We start from the raw sequence: 14,063 nt of genomic DNA on the forward strand, positions 1-14,063 counted from the left end.
CTTTCAGTGTATTTGCTATGCACCGTTGTTGTTGCTGTTTCTTTGGTTCTAAGACCGGTTGTTGTTGTTGATGTTGCTGGTACGTTCTTGGTCAACATAGTTTGTGTGAGTGTGCGTTTATGGATGTGTATGTTTGTGAGACTGAGTGAGTACGAGTGTTTATGTGTGGAGATGCTGGAGCCTGTGCATGTTCGGAGGCCTTGTCTTCAAAACAAAAATATTTTATGCAATTCCTTGAATGCGAGTTGGCTTTTTAGATACCCTTGACACATTGAAAATCTTTAAGAAAGATATCTTGCTGTCAAACAAAGCAGTATGATAAATTCCTAGAATATACATATGAATACTATATATATACACATGTACACATATTATAGCTGAAGTTTAAACGAACGAAAGCCTAGGTTACGGTTAAGTTTAAGTTTCGCATACAGCGTGTCAACTAGTCGGTCAGCCGTAACGACCATACGCCTTTTTCGCATTTTGTTTGGAAGTTGAATCTTGAATCGAATCTTGACCGAATCTGGCAGAATTGGCGCGCAATTTGACAGGGCGCTGGCTTAGCCATTGGTAACGTTAGCTGCAGCCTGTGCTTAGCATATGGGAAATTCCAATGTTGGGCAATCTTCTCTTTATTGCAAGAAATCGCAACTCGTTGGAATTTCGATAGCATAAGAACAATAATGTACTCTCTGCCATTTTTGGCTGGAATTTGGTGTTTGTATGTGTATATATGTAATTGTATATGTATGTGTGTGTAACCGTGCGTGTTGCTTCGTTTGCGTTACGCTTTATTGGCGTTGTTGTCACATATTTTGTTTTTATATTGACCGAATATTATTGACCAGTCATGCTGAACCTCCATCCACCTCTGTCTCACTATTTGGACTGCACCTCAAATGATAATGTTAATGAACATGGAGATTCCTCTCTTTCACTCTCTCGCTCTCTTCCTCTGTCCGCACCACTCCTCCTGCCCCTCACTCTTTAACTATTTGTATTACCTTTGTTACACTAACTTACTTCGTGCTCGCAGTTTTTGTTGTTATCGCTGCTGCTTTTTAATTTCTATATATGTATGTAAATAAAATATCGCATTTGATTCCCCGTATGCCTCACCCTATGTCCTCTCAACTTTCCCTCCTCAGCAATACACACTTCTAATTCTTTGCATGAATGAGCGACGTTTCCAGGAAATAATTTGCTATATGATTTGATTCTTCGGAAGTTATCTACCCTGACCACGAGTTTAAAATTGTTTGTAAAGTCTACAGTGAAAGCTCACCCAAACGAGCTCCCACTATTCCAATAAGGAATACGTCTCATCATTGCCCCCTTATTCGCTGTATATTGTAAGTGAAGTGGAAGCATACAAAATGGAGTTAAAATTGACAATATTCTTACATTTTTGGCCAATCGTTTGTGGATTGTGGAATGTGGTGTCTCTGTCACTGTGTGTGTGTGTGTGCAATGTCCACTGGCTGAGAGTCAGTCGGTGTCTAATCTGCCTACCCTACTTTCACTCCAATTCCAGTCATCGGCATCTCGCTCAATTCAATTTATTCGAGCCAAACTTTTCTCTAGCCGCATGCCAGTAGCAGCAGCAAAAACAACATCGAATGCTGTTTCAATGGAGCTGCAAAGTGGCGCCGTTGTATTTGTAGTTTCCAGTGGGTAGAGAGAGGGGCAGAGTTGTGTTGTTCATCAAACTGCAATGAATTTCGACTGTTGTTATTGCTGCTGCCACTGCTGAAGTTGCTACTGCGTTGGGGGATTTGCCTTTTTCGGCATTGGAATGCCGTGTGTTTGCTGCTGTTGTTGTTTCTGCTCAACAATATTAACAACAACAATGCTGCTTTTAAAATGTGTTCTAAATAAATTCCAATGAAATGAAAGAATCGAAGAAGAAGCATAGAGATGACAGTGTGACGTGCAAAATAATTTCTTTTTCTTCCAGGGCTTTTCTCTCTGTTATTAAAGCTGTGGGATTTTAGCGAATATTTCTTCCAGGCTGCGTAACATACTTTTTCCATTGGAATTTATCTATGCCTAACAGCTGCGCGTAATGTTCGTGTGGATTCTGTGGAATTCCAAATAGATATACGATTTGGCATATCTGATAACAAAGAACCATCAAGCAGATGTTGTAAAACTTGTTTTATATCAGCTTACTTATTTAAAAATTATTTTTACGTACTCTGCATTCCTGAGCTTTCGTGCTATTTCGTGTGTACGCCTGTGTCACGCGGCCACCGCTAATCGGGCTCGGGGGTGCAGATATACAAGTAACTTACTCGCCGATACAAATTCTGCGCTGCGCAACGCGATTGCAATCTTTGGGAGCAGCGGCAGCAGCAGCGACACGGCAGCGGAAGCAACAACAATGCGGCACGAGACTGAGACGCAGGCAGCAGCGAGCTAGCCCCCAATGGGCCCAAAAGCGCGTTGGCCGCGACAGCGACAGCGACGTCAACGTCGCGCGTGCGCTGTCTCAACGGATGTCTGGGCCAGTGTTGTTGCTGTTGTTGTTGTTTTGGCAATTTCTTGCTTACCTGTTTGCAGGCTGCAGGCTGTAAACCTCAGCTGCAGCTTTCTTGCGCATTTTCTTGCTCTCCTTTAGTCTCTCTTTGCCACATTCTCGCTGGCGCGCCATCTCGCTCTCGCTGCCATAGGCCTTGCAAAAATCGAAAAAATCAACCAATTGCCGTACAGTAGCTGAGGTATTTTTTTGTATTTGTTTTTTTTTAGTTTTTTGTTGTTTTTATACCCTGAACCCATTTTCAATGGGAAATCAGGGTATAATGGTTTTGTTGAAATGTATGTAACAGGGAGAAGGAGGCGTGGCAGACCCCACAAAGTATATATATTCTTGATCAGGGTGACGAGCTGAGTTGATTTGGCCCTGTCCGTCTGTCTGTCCGTCTGTCCGTCTGTCCGTCTGTCCGTATGTATGAACGCGTCGATTTCAGAAGATATAAGAGCTAGAGACTTCAAATTTTTTTTAAAATGTCCGTAATTACAGCGCGCATATCAAGTTTATCATTAAAAATCGATAACTCATCTCGATCTTTTTTATCGATAAAAAACCTTATCGAAACCCAGTTATAAAATTATATCTTCTACACCTTTATTGCTAAAGTCTCCAAATTTTTAATGTATGCTTATATGCAATTTATACAATTTCGGTTTTTGTTAAAATTTACCCCCCACCTCTAAATTCACCCCCTCACCCTCACTTTTGTAAAAAGCGTATTTCAAATACTAGAGACTTGTGCTTTGGCAATTACATGCATATTCATGTTATAATCATAATCTAAAAGTTTCATGAAGATCGTACGTCTATAAAAAAAGTTATTAAACAATTAAGTTCTCATAGTAAGCGCACACTGCAGCCCATGCGTGTTTATGCGTGGTTGCTTGTGTGTGTATGTGTTTGTGTATGTGTGTGTGTATGCGTTTGTGTATGTATGCGTGTGTGTGTGTATGTGTGTCTGTATGCGTGTGTTTGTATGTATGCCTGTGTGTGTATGTATGCCTGTGTGTGCGTACGTGCGTGTGTGTGTGTGTGTGCGTGTTTCTTGTATAAGCTGAAAGACGCGAAAAATTATTGAAATATCTATTGCTCCAAGGGTTCAGGGGATCTCGTAGTCGAGCAGTCTCGACTAGAGCTTTCTTACTTGTTTTTTTATGCTTTTAATGAGCGTTTATATTGCACAGGCAGCCGCTGCATTGGCATCCCAGTCTATGGGCAGTTGCTGTTATTGCCTTGTCTTTTACTTCTGCTTCTTCTTCGGCTTCTTGCGGTTGGTTCCGCAGCTATATATATATATATATATATATATATATATATATATATATATATATATATATCAATTCCATATTTTTCTTTCACATCGAAAAATATCGCATAGTTTTGATAAAAAAAAAAGAAGTAACCGCAAACACTTGTATAAATAATCAATGCGCGAATAATAGAATAAGATTCTCATGAGCTGCTGTTGCTGATGTTGTTGTGGGCAAGTTGTTAACTATCAAGCACAGTAATCATAACAACTAAATATGACAATGTGTAAGAACTTGTCGAATAAGTTAAAATAAAGCTCTTAAAAATGAATTATACTATTAATAGAAATGGGGTTTTTATTTAATCAGTAAATAGGGAACGGTAAATATATACATATCTATATTTATACATTTATTCACTTCTAGAGAAACTATGGAAGAAAAAATATATAGATATAGTTATTAATAATTTTGGCTTAGAGGTGGGACTGAGGGCGGACTAACAAACCAAGCTAAGTATGTTCGAACTTCGAAGCGTGGCTCTTCCACGGGTCTTCTCAGTTTTTGGCAATACATATGTATTAGTATATTATATTACGCAATATCTTAGCCCGGCCAATTACTACATTCTAGAATTTTCGCACACATGCCAGCGTCCCTTCAAATATTTGCGCTAGGAATTTTTGACCGGTATGGAAATAAATATTAGTGCACTTTAATGACTAGACTAGCGCCAGCTGCGATTTCCCCAAATATATATAAACATACATATTTAACATATATGAGGCAAAGAAAACAAATGTCCAGCTGACAGCTGTGCCAGCTGATGAGAATGGGACTCGGATTACGTGGAACGTTGCGGGAGATTCGCTTTGTCGCGTCGTCTACGGGGCGTATGATTAATGACAGGCATGTCAAAAATGAGCAAAAAATACAAAAAAAAAAAAAACAAAAAAAACTCTGAGTGTGCCGACTGTGTTAAAAGCTAAGTTGGCAATGCTGACGCATTATGGCCAACTGATAAGCAAAGCAAATGCAGCACCGAAAAATTCGATATACCCTGTAGATGAGTGAAGCGTGTGGCATGCTGTGCTAAAAGCAAGAACTTGAAGCCATAATGATGTTGGAATTTTAACTACAAAATTTAGTATGCCCAGTAAATAGCTTAAGAGTGGGCATGCTATGCTTGAGTATAGGTATGTAACATGAAAATTGAAGCTTGAAATTTGCAACAAAAGTCGAGTCGAATTGAACTAGGAATAGTCACTATAATATATAATATGGTATAAAAATTTGAGCATACCCTGTGTATTTTGCAAGTTTGGGTATGATGTGTTTGTGACAAAGTATGCAGCACAGAAACATATTTAAGTATTAAAAACTTACTATTTGTAATAACTTTAGTTCCGTTATCTTCGTATGCTATATACCCTGTAATTTAGGGTACTCGAATAAAATGCCACATTCAAATGCCGAAACTTTCATTACAGGGTATTAGCTAGTTGCCTACTGCCTGTGGCCGAGAGACCTGCCTATGCGGCACAGTGGGAGGATATCTCGCACAAAAGTCAAGTCGAGATACAAGCGTCCAGATATGAGATACAAGATACGTGCTACATGTGTAGCTTGTCGGCTGATAATGAGCTATAACTTTTTGTTCTGTTCGTTTCAGTTTTTGTTCTGGCAAATCGACAGACATCAGCATTCACATTTTGTATTCACAGACGTATTCTCCTATCTCGTATCATTCGAAATTCGGAAAATATCTATTGAAAATTATTCAAATTTGAATTAGCGAGTTGCCGTTTGGGCCGTGGGAGCCAAAGTTAAACTTTAAATTATGAAGATACAGATACATATAGAATTTGGTTATTTAAAAATGTGTGTGTGTGTGTTTCTCTCTCTCTCTCTCTCGCTCTCTCTCTGTGTGTGTGTGAGTCTATGTGCCCAGCTAGGCTGATAAATATTTGGCTTTTGCATGCCAGCGCGATGAGTTCAACGCGGACGTCAACGCAAATGCTTGTTGTTGTTGCTGTAATTGTTGTTGTCGCTTGTTGGTTATTAGTTGATGTTGTTGCCGCTTATTTAATTTCCAAACATTTATCAACAAATATTTGGCGCTTATCATTTGCTCGAGTCAAACAGCAGCGCTCAAGACGGCCTCTGTCTGAGTAGCCTCATAGTCTCCTACGCCTCCTGCACATTCTCTTCAGCGACTGCAGCAGCTGTTCATCCGCTGAAGATTTGTTCACCTTGAGCACCTGCCCTGCCAGCCCCCGGTAAACCTCGATTCTATGCCAAATTTTGCATCACATTTGCGCGACGCTTTTTTTCGCTTACTTAGCCAATTGCGAGAAAAGGGCGAAGCTTGTGGCGGGGCAACGGCGGGTGTGGCAGGTGCCACATATTTGCAAAAGTGATGCGAGCAGGAGGCTAATAAAATTCAATTCTGAATTCGCATATATATGCAAAGGCGTAGACCTTGAAACGAGCAGCTAAACTCTATGCAAAGTTCTTTATATATTGCGATACGACCTTTAATACATTGACATTGTGTATTATTATATTATACAATTCCATTATTTTTAGCGTCTTTACTTAAGCTTATTGTCAGCAAAGACCAGAACTGGAATAAAATACAGAGTAAGTTTATTCAATATTTTAAATATACAATAGAATCCCGATAATTCGAAGTGGCAAAGGCATCAGTTCTTTTTTCAATATACACAGAAATTCAAATTAACGAGAATTATTGAGAACGAATTTCCTTCAATCGATTTAGCGGGGTGTGAATTATCGAGACTCGACTGTATTTCAATAAATTTGTACATGAAATTCTTGTGTTTTCATTTGGAGCACTGCAGCAATTGATATGTTTACATTTTTATATATATTTATATCTTATTTTTTTTTTTTTAGATAAGTCTCTTTACACTCTGATTATTTTCTTCTGTTGCTGTTCACAATCTGTTTACTTTTAAATTATTGCCATAGATTAAATAGCTAAAAAAAAAAAAAAAAAAAGAAAACAAGATGTTATAGAAAGTAGTATAAAATAGCTTTAAAAAAAAAAAAAAAAATAAATAAAAAAAAAATAAAATCATTCTAATGTTTCTTTAATTAAGCTTTGGATTTTTCAGTCCAGCCCAGCGCTGAGTCAGAGCCACATTTGTTGTGGCTTATTAAATAGCTGTCATGGCAACCGCAATTCCCAGTACCCAGTACCCAAGACCCAAGACCCAGCGACCGGAAGGCAGAGCCTAACCAAAATTGAGCCCTAGACACAACAAACCGAAAGGATTTCTCAAATTAAAACTCATCAAAGAACTAAAAGCAAAAGAGATCGAAATAAAAATAAATCAAGGTAGGTACAAATTATGGGCATAGAAAAATTAGAAGAGCTGCAGACGAAATAACTAACAAAAAACAACAAAAACAGCAGCAGCAGCAGTAGAAACCATTAGCAGGCAGCAAGAGAAGCAACAGCAGCAGGAGGAGGCGACAGCGGGGCGTGGCGGTCAAGGAATGACACGCATCCGGTTTTAAAATTCCAGCCGACCACAAGTTGAAGAAGAAGAGGTTGAAGACAAGCGGGCAAGCAGCGAGGAGGCAGCTGCCCAAAGGAATTCAAACACTTGAAATTAAGAGCAGAGCGAAATAAAGGCCTTTTTGGTTGGGTGTCCCCGCCAAATGACGCCAGCTGCGACGCTTGCCGCGACGCCGGCCGCGACGCTGGCCACATTGGAGCTGCAATATTTTCGTGCCATCTCGTTCTATCGCCGGCGCAGCTACGAGCAATGCGCCGAGGTGTGCAACGCGCTGCTCCAAGCGGGCCACGACAACAATGTCCAAATCTTTGCCAAGCACGAGCAGCAGCAGCAGCAGGAGGAGGCGCAGCAAGAGCAACAGCAGCAGCAGCAGCAGACGGAGCACGAGTCCAGCCGGGGCTATAAATACGGTAGCCATTTGCAGCGAATTGGCCCGCGGCGAAGACGCGGCGAAGCGGCAAAGGATGGCGGCACAGGCCAGCCCGTGGCATCCATAATGCCCACTTGGCTGATGGAGGGCGTCTGGCAGCTAAAGATGCGCGCGCTCACACAGCGCGTCTACTTGGACGATCTCGAGGTGGACGATGCGGACGATGGGGGTGAGTGGGAGGGAAGCAGAGAATGTGATACGTTGAAAATGAAATGAAATGAAATGAAAAATGAATCTGTTAGAGAAACGTTTTATATAGAAGCTTTTTATAAGACATTTAGAGGAGTGCTTCTACTACTACTACTACTGCTATTTCTACCATTACTACTACTACACTACTATCTTTACCATTACTACTACTATAGTACTATCTTTACTATTACTACTACCATACGGCTTTTACGACTAATTCTGTAATACTACTACTACTACTATTTCTACCATTACTACTACTATACTACTATCTTTACCATTACTACTACTATACTATTATCTTTACTATTACTACTACCATACGGCTTTTACGACTAATTCTGTAATACTACTACTACTACTACTACTATTTCTACCATTACTACTACTATACCACTATTTTTACCATTACTACTACTATACTACTATCTTTACCATTACTACTACCATATAGCTTTTACGACTAATTCTGTCATACTACTATTACTTCTACTACTACTACTACTACTATTCTTACTACTTCAATACTTCTACTACTCCTAATTCTGTAATACAACTTCTAGTACTACGACTCCTACTATTTTTACCATTTCTACTGCCATACTGCTACTATTACCACTTCTAGTAATCCTACTAAAATTTTTACCATTTCTGCTGCCATACTGCTACTTGTCCTAATTATGGAATACTACTTCTACTACTACCTTACTACTATTATTACAATTACTATACTACTACTACTACTACCTTACTACTATTATTACAATTACTATACTACTACTACTACTACCTTACTACTATTATTACAATTACTATACTACAACTACTATTACCTTACTACTATTATTACAATTTCTATACTACTACTACTACTACAACTAATATTTACCATTACTACTACTACTTAATATACTATAACTATTACTATTACTCTCTCGTCCAATGGCCAGCCAACGAGGAGGTGGAATTCGAGCGCATTGCCACTGCAGCTCGTCCCGGCACCAGCATCAAGACCGCCTTTCAGCCGCGACCCAGCACCAGTCAACGGCGTGGCACGGCTTTGAGCCACTCGAGCGGCAGCACACGCCCCGGCTCGGCATTGACGCGCCCGGGCACGGCCATCAGTCGGCCGGGCTCCTCGCTGGGCGCACGTCCCGCCTCGAGATGTGGCACCGCGTCCCGGGTGCGCGCCACCTCGGCGGCCGCCTTCAATGTGGGCGATGCGACGGCCGCGTTGTACCAGGCCTCGCGGCTGAATCCTACCATCTATGCGGAGAGGGAGGCGATTGTGAAGGCGCTGTTCCAGTTCCTCTACTACCACGAGGCGGACGTGCAGAAGGCGCATTCGCTCTGCCAGGCCGTGCTCGATGTGCAGCGCCAGCGACCAGGCCAGGCGGCACTAGCTCCACCTGCGGATGCCGCCCGCACAGACTGGTGGTGGCAGCAGCAGATGGGCCGCTGCCTGCTGGCTCTGCACTATCCACGCCGCGCCGAGAGTCATCTGCAGCAGTCGCTGGCAGCCTTTCCGCATCCGGACACGTATCTCCTGCTCTCACGACTTTATCAGCGACTGCGGCAGCCGGAGCGCTCGCTGGTGCTCATCGGCCAGGCGGCGGAGCGACAGCCATTCGATGTGACCTTCAGGCTGGAGCAGGCACGCATTCACGCAGCCATGTCCCAGCAGGAGGATGCACTGCAGCTGTACCGCCTGGCCGCTCGGCTGCAGCCCATCAATGTGGAGGCGTTGGCCAGCATTGCCGTCAGCTACTTCTACGACAACAATCCGGAGATGTCACTGATGTACTACAGACGCATCCTCTCCCTGGGCGTCCACACCGCGGAGCTCTACTGCAACATAGCCCTCTGCTGTCTCTATGGCGGTCAGATTGATTTGGTGCTGCCGTGCTTTCAGCGCGCCTTGTTGATGGCCACGCAGCCGGAGCAGAAGGCGGACATTTGGTACAATCTCAGCTTTGTGGCATTGGTCAGTATGATGCATAACCAAATACCCTGTAATCATCGGAAACGGGAGTATATATGTATGGATTGCATCTGACAAGCACTCTACTATTATTATGACCCATTTTAGTCAGCAAAGATCTATATATATATATATATATCAGACCACCTAGTCAATCAATTTGGTTCTCTTATCTAATCTCTTTAATATTTTTGCAGACATCGGGTGACTTTAACCTGGCCAAACGCTGCCTGCAGCTCTGTCTCACCGCCGATGCGCGTGACGGAGCCGCGTTGAATAATTTGGCCGTGCTGTCTGCCCATGGTGGGGATGTAATGGGTGCCAAGTCCTATCTGAATGCGGCCAAGGACGTGCTGCCCGAGGCAAGCGAGGTGAACGCCAATCTGCAGTACATGGAACTCAACTACAAGCTTTAGATCTCGGTTTATTTTGCACACGAATAAAGATACTGAGTGAAACCGAATCATGGTCTTTGGAGCCAGTCGTAGATGGTGCTGAGGCCCACTTTGGTCACTGCGCTGGCCTCCACAATGGTCACCTGTTGTCGTATCTGTTTCTGCAGCTTGGACATTTGCAGCATGAGCAACGCCTCGTTGCGCATCTGGCGGTAGGAGTAGTCCATTTTGGTTAACACGAGGAGAATTTTAACCTTTTGTAGACGCGGCTCGGTGAGAATCGAATAGAAGAGCACGCCTGCAATCAAATTTATTGTGAACGAACACTTGATTTGGGCTTCTTTACGCACCTGCAGCTGAGATCTGACACAGATTAGAAGCATCCACCACATAGATAAGCTTTTTGACATCCTCAAAGTATTGACTTTGACGCCACAGAGGCGCCATGCTGCCTCCAATTTCCAGCACCTGTATAAACTTAGGCAGGTGTTTGCCGCCATGCGGTGTGGCTACGGCATCTGTTGTTGGCGGCGGTGGTGGTTTGTGCCTGTCAGCATTTGCGGACTTTTCAGGAAAGTAAATGCGAAATATGCCCGTACCAATTGTGGGCATGGAATAGCTCGTCTCATCTATAGAATCTGGCTCCTGCAGAGCCTTGAGCAGATGAGTTTTACCCGCACGCTTTGGTCCTAGGCAAATGCAAGACATTGTGTATGCTATAATTTTGTTTCATTATCTGTATCTATTGATTTAACAACCAGACTAGCCTTAGCAACCATTTTAAAAAACCGTTGTATTCAACAGTGTCGCCATCTGTCGTATAAAAATTAACACTGCGTATTTTTAATCGCGATAGTTTTAACTCAGTCTAGTAGCGATAGTTTCAGTGCTGAACAGTGTGCTTATGTTGTTTTGTTGCCGACTCACTTCGCTCATTGCATTATTCTATAAAATTCAAATTTGAACACATTTCTACTCATTTCTTGTCAATATAATTCTCTTGTATAAGAAATTTGTGAAAGTTCAAGAATTGTATTAAGATACATCATTATTAGCGCTTTACTTGACACCAGCCAGCAAGCGCAGCGAAGCCGTTGAGCAACTATTCCCCAACAGTTGACCATATGTTTTTCGAAACAAAAAAGAAGCAGAATATTAAGTATTTGTATTGACCGCCGCAAAATGAGTGTATTTGAAACGAAAAACGATAAATGCGGCTTCCACAAACAATTTGCGGTGGACATAAATGGGAATAATACAGAATTTGTGTTTCACGAATTCGAAAACAAATGGATGCTGCTGATCACACAGCTGGGCAAATTGCCGGCATTCTACAATGTGGCATTTGATGTGAAGCGCGACCATCGAGTGCTGCCCTTTACGCATGGCCCAGTGGATGATCCAGAGTTCCATGTCTCGGTGCCTGTGACAATGACCTGCTGCATGGGCGTCGACTCGGATGAAATACGCGGTGGCATACAGTTTTTAATCAATAAGACGGCGATCAACAAGTGTCCATCAGAATTACTCATCGCGCTGGGATTGAAGAAAATTGAATCGGAAGATCTGAGAGCCATTGCCAAAGTGTTGGAAAACGGCATATTTTAAGCGACGACTCTATACCTTTTAAGCCCAATAAAAATTACAACCATTTTGGAATCACTTTAAAGTAAACTTTTATATTTCCTCGCGTTTGTACATTAAAACGTGTACGAATGTGGGAAGATTACAAAATTTTACTACACATACACGGCGGATGTTGTTGCCTCTGTACGTTAGTTGTTGCAGTAGTTTTAGCTGCTGCAGCTACACTTTAATCGAACAGACCGAAGCCCATGTCGTCGTCGGAGACATCAGACTCCTCTTCCTTCTTCTTCTCCTCCTTCTTGGACTCGGCAGCGGGCGCGGCGGCAGCAGCTGGTGCAGCAGCACCGCCAGCTGGGGCAGCTCCAACGCCGGAGCCAATGTTGGTGATCAAGTCCTTGACATTGATGCCCTCCAACGCCTTGGCAAACAGACCAGGCCAGTAGGGCTCCACCTCAACATTAGCGGCCTTCAGGATGGTCGAGATTTTCTCACCCTACAAATGATAGGAAACAAAAATATAATTAGCGTGCAGTCCAAACATTACGTATGCAAAGTAATATCCACAAATCAACAATTTAACACGGAGGATTGTCGTTAGTTTTGCAGATTTGTTTTGAGTTCGATTTTTAGCAACTTACGGTGACGGCGACATCATCATCGACGAGGATGAGGGAGGCGTAGACGCATGCGAGCTCAGCTTTTGTCGACATATTTAAACTGTTAGCTTAATTAATAATTGGTGCAAGTTGCCAAAAATTAATGTTTTATAATAATCGGCCTTAGCTCGAAAGAGAACAAGCACACGGAACAGAATCCTAAACCGGAAAGAAAGGTAGCTGTTAAGTTGGTTGCGCCTTAAAGTGTTTTGTAGTCATTCGCTGTGAATAGCAGACATTTCACTTGCCAACACTGGCAGAAAATGTAAACAAATGCCTATCGATTGATAGATACAATACCAAAGACGCGCGTAAAATGGAAGGCATAGGTATTAAACAAGAAAATGATTCGATAATAGAATCAAAGCCAAAAATAGAACAAGAGGAAGATCATGTGGATGTTGATAAGATCAGCTCGCTAAAGGCACTTGGGCCGTTCATTGCAGCTCGCGAAAATAGTAAGAATACAGTTTATCTGAGTGATGTGCCAGCGATATGCAAAGACCAGCCCTGTATGTTGGGCGTCGACGAGGCGGGCCGTGGTCCTGTGCTGGGACCCATGGTATATGGCATCTCCTACTGTCCGCTGAATAGTAAAGAGGCTTTAGTCGAATTGGGCTGTGCAGACTCCAAGCAGTTGACAGAGGAAAAACGTGATATCATTTTTAACGATATGAATACGCTGGAGTATGCGAACAGCTGCATTGGCTGGGCCGTGGAAATCATTTCGCCAAATGTTATCAGCAACAGCATGTACAGACGCAGCAAGTGCTCGTTGAACGAGGTGTCCATGGATTCCGCAATGGGTCTCATACAGCGTGCAATCGATGCAGGTGTTAATATAGCTGAGGTCTATGTGGACACGGTGGGTCCGCCAGAGAAGTATCAGGAGAAACTGCTCAAACGATTTCCAAACTTCAAGATAACAGTGGCCAAGAAGGCTGATTCTACCTATCCGATTGTCTCGGCGGCCAGTATATGCGCCAAGGTAACCCGTGATCATGCTTTAAAGGTCTGGCAGTTTCCCGAAGGCCTGGTCATCAAAGATAATGCATTTGGCAGTGGCTATCCTGGCGATCCGGTCACCAAACGTTTCCTCACAGAAAACATTGATTTGGTTTTCGGTTTTCCGCGTCTGGTCCGGTTCAGTTGGTCAACGGCAGAGAATGCGCTGGCCGACAAGGCCTACGAAATGGAGTTCGATGAGCCGGATACGGAGAAGCCCAAGTACGCAGGCACAAAGCTGACCAAGTTCTTCAAGGGTACCACCAAATCGGGCGAAGTGAAGCGTGAGGAATGCCGCCTCTTCAAACAGTGCCACTTGGATAATGTTACGGACTTTTAGATTGGTTTTCAGTAATTATTTATAAGTTTAAAGTATGTTCAATAAATTTAAGATTGAGAGAATGTCATTTGGCCAATTCACTTTCTGGTTAAGCAAACAAAATTGGCAGCACTTTTTTAGCACTCATTCGATGATTCGATATCGTT

The 14,063-nt window shown here is 42.7% G+C and overlaps 5 protein-coding genes across 6 annotated transcripts; 3 read left to right on the plus strand and 2 right to left on the minus strand.

Moving 5' to 3' along the window:
• The first annotated feature begins 6,306 nt into the window (after window positions 1-6,306).
• Window positions 6,307-10,397, plus strand: LOC6577709 (tetratricopeptide repeat protein 8). 2 transcript variants are annotated; one of them, XM_044009052.1, is made up of 5 exons: window positions 6,307-6,426; window positions 6,924-7,147; window positions 7,223-7,930; window positions 8,904-9,937; window positions 10,132-10,397. In XM_044009052.1, the coding sequence occupies exons 3-5, from the start codon at window positions 7,474-7,476 to the stop codon at window positions 10,348-10,350; spliced, it is 1,710 nt and encodes a 569-aa protein (XP_043864987.1). In that variant the 5' UTR covers window positions 6,307-6,426; window positions 6,924-7,147; window positions 7,223-7,473; the 3' UTR covers window positions 10,351-10,397. The 2 variants fall into 2 exon arrangements, with proteins under 2 accessions (XP_043864987.1, XP_002003659.1); XM_002003623.4 differs by lacking the exon at window positions 6,307-6,426 and having other exon boundaries at window positions 6,806-7,147.
• Window positions 10,346-11,172, minus strand: LOC6577710. Its single transcript, XM_002003624.3, has 2 exons — window positions 10,680-11,172; window positions 10,346-10,627 (listed from the first exon to the last, which is right to left on the minus strand). The coding sequence occupies exons 1-2, from the start codon at window positions 11,035-11,037 to the stop codon at window positions 10,398-10,400; spliced, it is 588 nt and encodes a 195-aa protein (XP_002003660.1). The 5' UTR covers window positions 11,038-11,172; the 3' UTR covers window positions 10,346-10,397.
• A 59-nt stretch (window positions 11,173-11,231) lies between these two features.
• On the plus strand, window positions 11,232-11,998 carry LOC6577711. Its single transcript, XM_002003625.4, has one exon. The coding sequence runs from the start codon at window positions 11,512-11,514 to the stop codon at window positions 11,935-11,937; it is 426 nt and encodes a 141-aa protein (XP_002003661.1). The 5' UTR covers window positions 11,232-11,511; the 3' UTR covers window positions 11,938-11,998.
• On the minus strand, window positions 11,989-12,753 carry LOC6577712 (60S acidic ribosomal protein P1). The gene is made up of 2 exons (XM_002003626.4): window positions 12,555-12,753; window positions 11,989-12,409 (listed from the first exon to the last, which is right to left on the minus strand). The coding sequence occupies exons 1-2, from the start codon at window positions 12,624-12,626 to the stop codon at window positions 12,143-12,145; spliced, it is 339 nt and encodes a 112-aa protein (XP_002003662.1). The 5' UTR covers window positions 12,627-12,753; the 3' UTR covers window positions 11,989-12,142.
• Window positions 12,754-12,845: 92 nt separating this feature from the next.
• LOC6577713 (ribonuclease H2 subunit A) lies at window positions 12,846-13,979 on the plus strand. Its single transcript, XM_002003627.4, has one exon. The coding sequence runs from the start codon at window positions 12,889-12,891 to the stop codon at window positions 13,915-13,917; it is 1,029 nt and encodes a 342-aa protein (XP_002003663.1). The 5' UTR covers window positions 12,846-12,888; the 3' UTR covers window positions 13,918-13,979.
• The last annotated feature ends 84 nt before the right edge of the window (window positions 13,980-14,063 follow it).

Source organism: Drosophila mojavensis, unplaced genomic scaffold (assembly GCF_018153725.1).
Source record: "Drosophila mojavensis isolate 15081-1352.22 unplaced genomic scaffold, ASM1815372v1 contig_36, whole genome shotgun sequence".
Taxonomy (NCBI): domain Eukaryota; kingdom Metazoa; phylum Arthropoda; class Insecta; order Diptera; family Drosophilidae; genus Drosophila; species Drosophila mojavensis.

What these genes read in the sequence shown, in the direction of transcription:
- LOC6577709 (XM_044009052.1), top strand. Translation starts at nt 7,474, where the DNA reads ATGACGCCAGCTGCGACGCTTGCCGCGACGCCGGCCGCGACGCTGGCC. An exon ending in GGACGATGCGGACGATGGGG is followed by an intron (nt 7,931 to 8,903) that starts GTGAGTGGGAGG and finishes TCCAATGGCCAG; the next exon opens with CCAACGAGGAGGTGGAATTC. An exon ending in ATCTCAGCTTTGTGGCATTG is followed by an intron (nt 9,938 to 10,131) that starts GTCAGTATGATG and finishes ATATTTTTGCAG; the next exon opens with ACATCGGGTGACTTTAACCT.
- LOC6577710 (XM_002003624.3), bottom strand. Translation starts at nt 11,037, where the DNA reads ATGTCTTGCATTTGCCTAGGACCAAAGCGTGCGGGTAAAACTCATCTG. An exon ending in GTGTCAGATCTCAGCTGCAG is followed by an intron (nt 10,628 to 10,679) that starts GTGCGTAAAGAA and finishes ATTTGATTGCAG; the next exon opens with GCGTGCTCTTCTATTCGATT.
- LOC6577711 (XM_002003625.4), top strand. Translation starts at nt 11,512, where the DNA reads ATGAGTGTATTTGAAACGAAAAACGATAAATGCGGCTTCCACAAACAA.
- LOC6577712 (XM_002003626.4), bottom strand. Translation starts at nt 12,626, where the DNA reads ATGTCGACAAAAGCTGAGCTCGCATGCGTCTACGCCTCCCTCATCCTC. An exon ending in ATGATGATGTCGCCGTCACC is followed by an intron (nt 12,410 to 12,554) that starts GTAAGTTGCTAA and finishes TATCATTTGTAG; the next exon opens with GGTGAGAAAATCTCGACCAT.
- LOC6577713 (XM_002003627.4), top strand. Translation starts at nt 12,889, where the DNA reads ATGGAAGGCATAGGTATTAAACAAGAAAATGATTCGATAATAGAATCA.